This window comes from Achroia grisella, unplaced genomic scaffold, assembly GCF_030625045.1.
Source record: "Achroia grisella isolate CSIRO2021 unplaced genomic scaffold, CSIRO_AGI_Agris_v1 utg512, whole genome shotgun sequence".
NCBI classification, from domain to species: Eukaryota; Metazoa; Arthropoda; class Insecta; order Lepidoptera; family Pyralidae; genus Achroia; species Achroia grisella.
In genome coordinates this window covers 3,084,406-3,097,897 of record NW_026712906.1, presented here as the reverse complement: position 1 = coordinate 3,097,897, position 13,492 = coordinate 3,084,406, and the positions used below count along the sequence as shown (strand labels likewise).

At 34.5% G+C, this 13,492-nt stretch overlaps 1 protein-coding gene across 1 annotated transcript in view; it reads right to left on the bottom strand.

Annotated features, from left to right (window-relative positions):
- Positions 1 to 13,492, bottom strand: part of LOC131846797 (receptor-type guanylate cyclase gcy-1) — a 72,052-nt gene that overhangs the window by 6,208 nt on the left and 52,352 nt on the right. Inside the window, exons 6-11 of the mRNA XM_059196203.1 lie at positions 13,234 to 13,347; positions 11,660 to 11,785; positions 6,945 to 7,073; positions 3,744 to 3,873; positions 2,454 to 2,576; positions 778 to 867 (exon numbers count right to left, since the gene is read on the bottom strand). Of these exons, the coding sequence (XP_059052186.1) occupies positions 778 to 867; positions 2,454 to 2,576; positions 3,744 to 3,873; positions 6,945 to 7,073; positions 11,660 to 11,785; positions 13,234 to 13,347 (712 nt within the window). The remainder of the gene's footprint in view (positions 1 to 777; positions 868 to 2,453; positions 2,577 to 3,743; positions 3,874 to 6,944; positions 7,074 to 11,659; positions 11,786 to 13,233; positions 13,348 to 13,492) is intronic.

Here is a 13,492-nt window from a genome sequence, read left to right as displayed (position 1 = left end):
TATTTTTATTGAGTTCCCGATATTTTGGCTGTGTTTTTACCGTCCTGTTCTCGGGTAAACTGATGTGTTTATTACTGACAATCTGATAATAAAACAACATAGCGACAGCACACATACACTCATACACACACATCCACACACAAACACATACACACAATTATACTCACGAACATGTACCATGCAAATTTGCATCCTACAGCAGCAGTATTATTATTACCATTAGTATTTAATATCTAGAACTCAAAATACGCACACTATTTTATTTCATAATAATTAATCCAAATTTTCACCTAGGGAATGTAACTGGATGTCCTTCATACAGGTCATTATAATGACCTAGTAAGGACAGCAGTGACATAATGTTATGTTGAGACTTAAATATTATATCTGTTTCTTCTTTTTTAATATACTGTATTTTTTTTTTTGTAATTTATATTGTCTTATAAAATGTGTATGCGTGTATATCTGTTGATGTAAATAATAATTTATTATTAAAAAAATTATTAACTTAGTTGACATGCTAAATTTCTGTGGGTATATTAAATTTGACTACAACATGGCAGGAAGTCGCTGCCGTCTCTCTGATTAACTTTAGTTTGTCGATCGTTTACAAGTGTCATTAAACTTTATTACCGGAGAGTAAGTTAGAAACTGCTAAAGTTTAACTCACGAACTAACGACCTTTGGGGTCTAAATCGAAGTAGTAAACACCTAGATTTAGTTTCTCAATATATAGGACATTTCGCAAGTGGCATAAACTTTGAAGCATAAACTAACCTGATATGGCGTCGACACAGCTGCAATTGCTGTGAATCCAACAATATCACTGAAGTAAACGGTCACTGAAGCGAAGAACTCAGCTGGCACCTGCATCATAAACATTATTGTTATACGACTTTGGAGGTGTAGTAGATTTAGCCCCCTGCTTAACGTTCCGCAGGTCGCTTGTTCGATGATTGCGTTAAATACAAGTTGGTGAGGGGTTTTTTAAGGATGATAATGGAATGGTGCTAATGGTTTACGCTGGCAGGGTACCAGTGTATGATAAGAGAGCATGAGGTCAGGTCACTTAGCCCATCGTGACAAATTCACTAAGAACTTATCACGATGGTTACCAGAGGTACCGCATGGGGGTAACCTGATATGGTACATTGCTAGCAATGAGATCATTAGTCCACATTACCAACAATCCCCCAGCTTGTAAGGGGTTATAATTTATAAACAGCGGCTACATCTGAGTGCTTTGGTCCAATTCAAACAGGGATTGAAACTACGACTGCATGAGCTAAGGTTCGAACCCCTACCGGTGTCTTCAGACTAACGTCATATCCGTCAAGTAGCAGTTAGCCGACCGCTGCATAAACCCTTCTGCAGGTTTGGCGTGACATCTGCACTCGCCGCCTATCGTTCAGTTCTACAGGCCAGCTGCAGCCACCAATAGAATAGTTCGAAAAACACTAATAAACAGATAAGTCAAATTTATAACAAACTTTTTTGCGTCGGGGGTTAAAATAAAAATACATGTTACTCACTCTAATAATGTATCATATTAAAATTGAAAGAATTTTTAACAAAAGTAATTTTAAGATTATCCATTATTAAAAAAAAATACGATATAGGAACAAGAATTAGAAAAAAATTATATATTATTTAGAAGAATATTCAACAAAAGAGCTTATTCCTTCTTAAAAGGCCGTCAACGCGCTTGCAATTCCCCTATTATTGTGGGTGCTTTTTTTTATACTACTATAGTGGCAAACAGGCACATGGCCCATCTGATGGTAAATGGTTACCGTAGCTTATAGACACCTGAAACACCAGGTGGTCACGTGCGCGTTGTCGACCCTTAAGAAACCTTAATATACCCTTCTTGAAGAAGAAGTGCTCAAGGGCGACGAGAATCACTTACCATCAGGTGAGCCGCACTTCCCCTATGCTATTAAAACTTAATTCATCTTAAATTACTATTGTTATAACACAAGATTGGAATTTCTTGATTGAAACTCGATGTGTATTTAAATTGATTATACACAGCAACAAAATACTTATGAAAATGACTGAGTTAGAAATGTTGACAATTTTTATTCTGCCACCCGCAGCAAAGCGTTCTATTTTTATAGGCACAATTATATGTATATAATAGTTTTAGATAACTACTCGCTAACCCCATAAACGTTGTTTTGACATATAAATTAAAATCGCTATTAAAAAATAGGGGTTGGTGGTAGAAGGGTGAAAATTTAAGGCTGTATATATTTTTAATGCCCATGTGACATACCCGTAAATATAATAAAAAAAAATTGTCGAAAACTTAAAGTTATAAAAATTAGTTATAAACCTATTCTCGGACCTACTAAATATACGTAAAAATTTTAGTATAAAATAGAAGTATAAAAACGAAACCTGTAACGTGAGGATTTTATATATTTAGTTATGTCTGTCTGTCTATATACCTGTTGTGTTTGCTTCAGCTGTTTCGCTACGCTCGCGGGCAGCATCTGATAAAGTAATGAGTCACTCAACTCTTTCTCATATTCTAATTCACGAGCTTTTTCCGATAGATTTCTTGCGTACACCTGAAAAACGATTTTAAAACAGTTACCCCATTAGTGTAGTCGCCCAATGGGTATTTATTTTTGAAATTTGATAACATACTAGAGAATGCCATATATTTAAATTGAAATGAAAAAATAATTTATTTATGTCGGATTTTTAGTCCTATATAAATCATAGTTTTTGAATTAATAATATTTCTTACCGCCCAGTTTAGTCTTTAGATTCAATTGAGAAGAAGAAAGGCTCCAGAAAAAATATACTATTCTATTATAATTATTATAACTTCTTGAAGAAAATTACTAAATGATAGTGAAACCTTATCAAATCAGTCGTCCAGTCCGTGGTACGCCGAAGTAAAGTTTGTTTTCTTTATAAGGAAATGCAAATGACTGTACCCAAACAGCCATGGCTTAATGTACCTTAATAGTCCAGTTATTTAAGCTTAAATTAGGTAAGAATCTCGGAATGCGAGATACCCAGCTGTAATTTTGTAAATACTTGTATATTGACACCCTAAAAGTTGTCCACAAAACATATGGTAGGGTGTGCGCATATAATAAATTTCAAGGTATCAAAAAAAAATTTTAAACTTTGAACTGTTTCCGAGATAGAGGGCGGAGAGACTTATAGTCCAGTCATTATAGACTGGACTATATTCACAAATGGGTAAGTAGAATCTTTGTTACCGAATACAGTATTCTTTTCAGTCCTAGATTAATGCAAATAATAATCACAATAGAACAGGAGAGTGTAAAGCGTACAGACAGATATTTAATATATCTGTATAATATTAACAGTATTTAATATTCACAAATGAGCAAATTGTATTACCACAGATAATATAATTTTGTTCCAAGTCTGTGTTGCCATCTATACATATAAATAAAATTGGAGTGTCTGTTTGTAATATTGAAATAATCATTTTTTACTACATATCTATGAATATAAATACACAAAATAACATTTTTTACAATTTTTATCTGTTTGTCTGTCTGTCTGTTTGAAATGGCTGGACCGATTTTGACGGGAATTTTATTGGCAGGTAGCTGATGTAATAAGGAGTAATTTAGGCGCGTGTACAGCTAGTAGATAATATAATTTTGTTCCAAGTCTTAACTAGATTCATGCGACTAAGAATAACAATAAACCAGGAGAGTGTACAGCGTACAGACAGACATATAACATACCTGTATAGTATTAACAGCGTTGGTGACTAACGCTATGATGATGGGTGACACCACACACACAAGTACGAGTATCGCCGCACACACAGCCTCGCTACGTCTGGCCTCCCGGAGACTCTCTGTCACACCCTCTCTGCAAACAAATTAATCTAATTACTAATTAAATTCCATTCGCTATGATACCACGTGACCTTTTTTTTTGAATGACATACAAGTTGATACAATGGAAAATAGACCTAATTAGAAACTAGTACTTAACACAAACATATAGACTTAAAGGAAGTAATATAGAAGATCTAGGCGATACAGTTTTATACTACAGTGGTAAAGATGATAGAAACCACCGTCACGGTACAGCAATTATGATAAAGAAGCAATTTCATACGACCGTCACAAATTTCTTGCCAATATCTGATCGCGTTTTGTTACTCCAACTTCAAGCCAAGCCGGTTAATATCAACATAATCCAAGTATATGCTCCAACAACTGATCATAGTGACGAAGAGATTGAAATTTTTTACGAAGACATTAGCAAAACCATAAAAATTCTAAAACATTCTGAATTGAACATAATCATGGGCGACTTTAACGCCAAAGTGGGCGAAGGAAAAGTCCCAGACATAATAGGTAATTACGGTTTGGGGACTCGTAATGATCGCGGCGACCGTTTAATAGAGTTCTGCCAAGTCCAACAACTAGTAGTCACAAACACACACTATAAATTACCTCCACGTCGTCTATATACTTGGAAATCACCTGCTGACTCATTGACAAACATAAGAAGAAATCAGATAGATTATATTTTGATAAGTAAACGATTTAGAAATAGCATCAAATCAGTTAAGACTTACCCTGGAGCTGATGTCGGCTCAGACCATAACCCTCTCGTAGCGGATATGTCTATTAGATTAAAGAAATTACTACGTCGTAATAAAAGAACTGTTATTGACGTTACAAAACTTAAAAATAAAGATGTTAGAAGTGAATTTCATATATCGCTAAACAACAAAGTACGAGAATTACAACAAAAAGAAGCGGAACTGATAGCAGAACCGTGCAGAATTTGGCTAAACTTTAAGCAAGTCCTACTTCATACTTCTAAGGAGATACTTTCGTCAGATAGTCCTGTGAAGAAGAAAGAATGGATCACAGACGAAATATATAATCTGATGACACGAAGACGACTGGCAAAATGTGTGGATGTTCGGAAATATAAAGTTTTGCACAGAGAAATAGGGAGGAAATGTATTGAAGCACACACAAATCTACCTTCATCACGCTACCAAAGACAACTAACGCCAAACAATGTAGTGATTACCGAACAATTTCTCTAATGAGCCACGTCTTAAAGATTTTTTTAAAAATAATACATAGGAGAATAGAAGAGAATATCTCAGCTACACAGTTTGGTTTCCGGGGAGGATTTGGAACCCGTGATGCACTTTTTGGTTATCACGTCCTGATGCAACGATGTTGGGATATGAATCAACCTGTTTACGCCTGTTTTATCGACTATGAGAAAGCATTTGACTGTGTCCAACATTTTAAACTTATCCAAATTTTGGAAAAGATTGGTCTAGATGCGAATGACATTAAAATCATTCGCAATCTGTATTGGAAACAAAAGGCAAATATAAAAGTAGACCAAAAAATCTCTGCAGATATAGATATTCTCGTCTGCATACTCTCACCGCTGTTATTTAATATCTATGCGGAAAATATTTTTTCAGAAGCTTTGGAGGACTTGTTATCAATGGTAAACAATACAGGTATGCTGACGATACCATAATGTTGGCTGCTACTCGGGATGATCTGCAAAGCCTGATGGACCGCGTTCAAAATGTGAGCACAGCACATGGTATTAATATTAACATCAAAAAGACTAAATTTATGGTTGTAAGTCGTGCAACTCAGACTTTAAACAATGTCATATTTTTGAAAGATAGTCCACTGGAGAGGGTAAAGTCTTATAAATATCTCGGATGTATTGTGGACGAACAGGGAGACCATAGTACGGAAATCAAATGCCGTATCGAACAAGCGCGAAATGCATTCATGAAATTGAGCAGTCTACTTTGCAATCGATCTCTAAAAATAGCGACTAGAGTTAGATTACTGCGCTGTTATGTCTTTTCTGTTCTCCTGTATGGCGTTGAAGCGTGGACTCTTACACAAACGATGTGTAAGAGAATACAAACTTTCGAAATGTGGGCTTACAGGAGAATGTTAAAGATATCGTGGAGGGATAGAGTGCGAAACGAGACTGTTCTCCAAAGAGTACAAAAAAAGACATATATATAATGCGGAATGAAAAATACAGTCTTCTGCAATTAATTATACAAGGGAAAATTCAGGGTTGCCGAAGACCAGGCAGATGCCGTACTTCCTGGTCAAAAAACTCATGCAGTGGTTTAAGATGAGCACCAGGTCCCTTTTCAGGACCGCCGCGGACAAAGTAAAGATCGCCATAATGATCGCCAACCTCCGATAGGAGATGGCACCTAAAGAAGAAGAAGAATATACTGCTGACCCCGCGGTTTCACCCGCGTTAAATTTCAATAAAAAAATATAGCCTATGTGGTATTATGATGCATAAGCTATATTACTACAAAGTTTCATGAAAATCTGTTCAGTAGTTTTCGCGTGAAAGAGTAACAAACATTTATACTCACAAACTTTCGCGTTTATAATATTAATTAATAAGATTCATATCCGTAACATAAAAAATATATAACGATTTCCCGCCAAAACTGTTTTTGGATTGAGTTTTACATCCGATGGTCGCAGATATGATTCGTCAAACTATGTAAACATTTCCGATTGCGCTAAACTAGATGGCGCTGTGTGAATTGTCCAGGGTTATAATAATAATAATATTCATTATCTTTAGTTTAGTTTCTTATTATTATTATTAAAATTACATTATTTAACCATCGTCTCGTTTTTAGACGAGGAAAAATGTTAGGACACTTGATACGGCACGATGATTTCATGAAAATTATTATTGAGGGGAAAATAGAAGGAAAGAGGGGGAGGGGAAGACCAAAGAATAGCTACATCAAACAAATTGAGGACAAAATGGGAATCGTGTCGTATCAAGAATTAAAGAGCATGATGGAAAATCGCGGAAAGTGGCAAGAGCTCCACCGACAAGAGCGTAGCTCTTAAATTATGAATGAATGAACCATTAATTTAATAACTTACCTAATATATTCTCTTAGCTGTTTCTGCACAGCTCTTAATTTATCCAGAAGTGTAGCGGTTTGGTCGAAATATTCAATAGCATCTGCCACGCTACCGTTCTCGTGTTTGTTGTCCACAATTTGTTGATTTCTGTAAAACAATATTACACAATATCACTTTTGTTTAAAAAACGGCCAAATACGGCCAACAACATTGGTTCGAAAGAAAAACAAATTGCATTCCTAAATTACGATTGACTTAAATTATCATGCATGTCTGTCATACATAAATCTTCATGCATTCAGCTCACGCCACCTACCACGATCTTTTATCAATCTTTGCAGTTGTTGATACGACACGACTCCAACTTTTCTTTAACTTCTTGATATAGCTGTGTCTTGGTTTTCCCCTTTCTCTCTTTCCATCTATTTTTCCTTCGATAATAATATCAATAAGTTCGTCGCGTCGTATCAAGTGTCCAACCAACCCCAACATTGTCCCCGCCTATTCACAATAATATTTATGATCTGTCTTTTTTCTTTACCCGTTTCAAGTACTTCTTTGTTTGTTTTTTTTTCATTTCTTATTTCATAAATCTATATGAATGAAAATATATTTAGATGATGGAGTATATAGAAATATATTATAACTATACTTATTAAAGTGGAACGCTTCACAAGCAAGAGTTTGTCGATATTATTCACCACAACAAAATACTATTAAGTACTTACTATATGGTATTGTTAACATCCCTTCTCATATATGTTTGTTTATCTAATTAGTCTGATTTTTGCTTTTTTTTTAAAGATAATTAAAAATAATTAATATTGTTGAGAATTTAATAATTATCCAAATAAGTACTTAGAAAATCGAATTCCCACCAAATAGTGTCTTTGTTCTTATCCCAATGCTAAATTGATTGCTGTACTTTAGTTAATATTGAAATTAAGTAAAATACATATAATTAAACTTCTCAATTTCATAAATTTGATATTGCTTAAATATATATATTGTATACATACTAGCTGACGGCAAACGTTTTGTCATATAAAGTTATAATATCGCTATATAAAAATAAGGGTTGGTGATAGAAGGGTAAAAATTTTGGCTACTCTTATCACTTAAGGGAAAAAATACATAACCAATTCTCAGACCTACCGAATGTATATAAAAAAATCATCAAAATAGGCCAAGCCGTTAAAAGATACATAGTGTGAGATGTCATACTATATACATGATAATTTTATATATTAGATTAGATATATATTTAGTCTGAAACAGCCTTCCGTGAAATAAGTATGTATGTGTGTGTATGACTAAAACAGTAAATCTAGCTTTCTATTACTTAAAGATTTTGTTTTAAGCAGAACCGCAAACTAGCAAAAAGGCCCTGAACGAAGAAAGTATCAATATTCTCACATATTAAACCTTTTTAACACATCTGTAACAAAGTTGATTACGCAAAAACAGTGGAAAACTTTTCTCTTATTGGAATATCCGACCTTGTCCTTTTATTGTTCATAAGGTAACAGGGGGACAGTTTTATGGGAAATTCAAAATGAACGCTGACTCAGTATCCGTAGCGGAAAAACAAGCACATTAATTCAAGTGCATTCACTGCACAATGTACAGTTTGGTACAGAAGTGCTTTAATAGACTTTAATAGAATTACTTGTGACCCGAGAGCCGGTAGCTACGTTGCCCAGAGGTTAAGTCTGGCCATTCAAAGAGGCAACGCCAGTATCTTAGGTACGCTGCCTCGATGTGCCGCGTTGGATTACAATGATTGTTTTTATTGGTATATGTTTTTATATATAAAACAAGTGCTGTAATTAGTTTTACGATAATTTCAAAAAACATATTTTAGGAAGACTAAAAAGTCACAAGCTTGCACGTCAGTCTCACATATTTTTTTAAAACAGATACAGTTAATGGAACAGTGCCCTCGCAGCGATAACTTAATAGGCTGGCGAGGCACCAGTGCAGTATGAAAAGATGAATATGAGATCAAATCAGTAAGACCATCGTGACAAATTCATCAGGAACTTATCACGATGTTTTCCAGGGTGAACCGCGTAAAACTAACATGGTACATTGTTAGCAATGGCGTTATCAGGCCACATTACTAACAATTTCCTTCTTTTCAGTCTCATCTACTTCAGCCGCCAAGTAGCTTGCTATATTGCAGTTGTTGGATGCAGATTTATGATACTGTTCTATCGAATAGCATCTCATGATATCCTTATAAATATACTTTGTTATTAGTTTGTACATTTTAGAGATATAAAAAAATAATTACTAAGATCCTTTCGGACATTTAGTCGTGAAAAGGTAAATAGACAGACACATTTTGTACCCGTCCGAAGCAAGGTTGGTTTACCGGTATTCAATTATTTGTTAGTAACGTGGGTGGTTGCGGCATTGGATGCGATTGTCTTTCAGAATATTACCAATTAGGGTGGAATACGGAGACATTGCTTATATTGAACTTGTTATCTCCCGTTTTCGTGGAAAACCATAAAATCCCTACTTAATTGCTGCCTACTACACTTAAAAATACCTTAGCGAAATATCAAGTTTCAGAATATTTACTTTTATGTTTAAGCGTAGTCAGAATATTAAGAAAAACATCAACGATATTCAGAAAGATAATATTAATATGTGAAACAAAAACTTTTTACCCTTACTTATAAAAATAACACGTGTATGAAATTTGCCACCGATAAATTTTATATTGCGAAGGAGTGCAGACATATACTCTTTTTTTAAAGTAATTTAATAAAATACATACACTAATAATAATGATATTACACATATGTAGACCAAATATAAATTAACGTGTATAATAATTTATTCGACAATCCGCATCTTTTACTGTCTTTTTTGAGATAAATGATAGCTTTATAGCCCTTACACAAAACGTTATTTTCACGAGCGCACGCGATTTAGCGCGGGAAATTCAGAGCGCGTGGTTTTGAGGGACTGCATTTAACTATTTTTTGTATTCACTTTATCGCGCGTCATTGCGCGTATTTTCATATTTTAAGAAAGGTGTTACATATGAATGTGGATGGTTATAAGGGCAGAGGAAGGCAAAAGAGATGGATGGACTGTGTGAAAGATGATACGGTAAGAAAGGAAGTAAATAACGCGATGACTGCGAACAGGGATGAATGGAAGCGAAAAACATATTACGCCGACCACAAATAAATGGGATAAGGAAGAAGCAGATGATTGCGCGTCGCGTATTTTTATGTCATTTCACGTTCTGTTATAATTTTAATTTTATTCCACAGATTTTATTTTTCATTGACACGATTTATAAATTATTTATAAATTATCAATAACTCTTTAGTTATGTCCATTCATCATATTCCGATGTCAGCCATTTTGTAATAATAATTAATTATTACAAAATGGCGCTGAAACACGCACGATAGAAGAACGCAGGAGTTTTTCTCGTTCTCTTCTTCTACATTTACGTGCTCATTCATTCCTAAGTGAAAGTCGATTCGCGCGTGAAAGAATGTACGTATAAAGCCAGCTTGTACTTCATCCAGACTATTTATAATAGTATGACATAGTATAGAGTGTTATTCTACGTACACCGAAGCATGAAGATCGCGGTTTGACAATTTTAACGTAAATTAAAAGTTAAAAGTAAAATAATTAAATAAATAAAAGCAAAACTATTTTGTTACGCATCTGTACTGCGACAGTATTGAAATTTATTATATGGTTGCACACTATCGACTGTGAATTATTGCGAAAATATACGACGCCGCAGCTCTACTGTAAGTTATTGTTTTGGTGAAGTCATGAATAACCATTAAGGAACTTATAGTGACATGTAATTTGAACTTAGTGTATAAACAAACTTAGTACTAATAAGAGTAGTATCCTGGATAATTCAGTGCCAACTAGTGCTAAGCTAAGCAAAGTAAAACTTGTGTTATGGGTACTACATAACTGATATCTATACTTAAATACATTTTTTATGTAAACACAATATAAATCAATTAGACCTATAAACAATCATACAAGAAATGCAAATGATGGCACCGTACGAGGAATCAAAGCCACGGCCATCGAAAGTCAGGTGATTTGATAAACCGCTGGACCACCGAAGTCGATAAAAAATAGCCCAAAACCGTCATCACCTCAAATTTACCAAAGATCCGTTCAGGTGTCAATATTTCAAATGTAACATTCTGCATTTATTATAATAGTATAGATTTGGGAAAGAATACATGTATGTACGTACAAAAATTTATGTACTTCAAATTCAGATATTAATTTAGGATGTTTTAATATAGTTGGAATGGCAATCAAACTGACGACCTGATGGTCAGCGGTAACTGTTGCGTACATAACTCCACAATAGACAGACATCACAATATCATGTTACACTCGCGATATCACTTACGCGTTGCTATTACAGAGAACTAAGATATCATGCTTCTTATCCTGTAATTTTGTTTCCTAACTGAAACAGCTTACAAGCAACTGTTTGATAGTTAAAATAGGTGAGACTGAGTTAGGAGGTAGGGGCGGCACAAGCTGCTCCTAGATCGCTACCGGGCCGGGGTGCCGACCGCGGGGGCGGTCCCACACCACCGCACTAGGGGGAAGTGGTTGGTTCCGCCAGGGTATACCTAGATATACCTATGTAGGTAGGTAGGTAGGTAGGTATACCTCTAGAAGAAGATTACCTTTAATAATTGAGTACTACTCACTTCTTTTCCAAAACTTGGTACTCGGGGCTGTCTTCTTTGATGTCCTTGTGCAGTGGTATGAGTGAGGGTACCAGGTTCAGTGTGTTGTCCAACAGATCTCTTCCCAGTACCATGTGTGCTATATATCTGGGAAATATATTCTCAATCAATAATAGAAAAATATTGTTTTTAACAGATAACAATAGAATTGAAATAATATCATCATCATTGCCTTGTCTTTCCCAGAACCATGTGTGCCTATATATCGACTATATATTTCACGATCGATCAGAAAAATATTTAACGATAACAATATTGAAAAGAATATTATTATAATTGGCGCACGTGAGCACGATTGCTTCTGTGTTTCATGTATGCATATTCTTTTAAAATATTTTATATTCATATTTTATTTATTGTGGATATTTTTAAAATTGATAAAGTATCAACAAATCTGTAGTTAGCTTTTAGGGGTCGTTCAAGTATTACGTAAGCACTATGGGGAGGGGGGATCTTGGCTTTGTTTATGTTGGATGACATGGGGGGTGGGGTAGTCTAGATGTTGATTACGTCATAGGTAGTTGTTTACTTTTTACACGAAGTGCAACTCTCACATTGTCTTTGCTAAAAAAAACTATAATTGAAAATGTTTGCGTAATCATGGTGGTAAGAACTTTGCTTACTTTTGCTGAGATGGGAGATGGGAGGGGGGTGGGGGTAAATAATTGTAACAAATCTACTTGCGTAATACTTGAACGGGTCCTTTGCTCCATGGTCAGGTGTAGGTACGTCATATTTTAGTGTTAATTATGGCAAAAAGGCGCGAAAGCAGGCACGGATTAAAAGATATGTATATATACATGTAATGGCAACTATAATTTGCGGTCGGCTCAGTATGTCATCTTCTTCCACTTCTATATATATATATATAATATATGTATCGAAAATAAAACGGATTGGAAGTGACATTATGTGCTAAACCGATTACTAAGGATTTTAATATAATATAATATGTTCGATAAATAAATCCGTTCCTCTAAGGTTGCCTTGAAAATATTGGTTTCAGCAATAAGGCCGCCTTTTTGTATTTATATATGTGTAATTATTATTTATTGTTTTTCTTTACTGTATATAGCAAAGTGCATTTTGTCCATCTGTTTCTAATCTATACTATAAGAAAACATTATTATTACTAATAATTAAATAAAATATATACGAACATTTAACAGCTCCATTGGAATAGTAATATATATTGTATATTATAAGTAATAGATAATAAGCATAATTCATAATATAAAAGAAACAGTTAAATTAAGATTTCCTTTTTTTTTTATATAACTTTTGTATATTATTTTGCATGCCGTGTTAGCCTTTAATTGTACAATTAGACCATAACCCATCACATGTAATTAAATTAATTGTATAATTGTAACAATGGTTGGTGATCCTAAATATAATAAAAAAAAAATTAGGCCTTTCCTTATAGTAGGCTCAGGACGAAAGGTATTTTATTCAAGATTTCCAGTTTGTACGTTTCGGCTGAAGATCAGTTAGTCAAGACATGTTAATTTACGGTTATGTATGTATATATTTACCGTTCATGTGATCTAGGTTGCAGAGAGCCACGTGCGAAGTAATTAATTCCCAGTACTGAAGCGATGCCTTTGCACTCTATACTGCGTAACAAGTTTTTGAAGCCCATCAAATATCTGAAACAATAATCAAATCAAATAATTTATTGGAGAGAATTTATACAATGTGCTCTGTGAGTCCCTAATTTCTGTCATTAAGCAGATTTGCAACACAAGTTCCGGGATGAAGAGAGAGATAGGTGTATATGTTGTGATATTAATA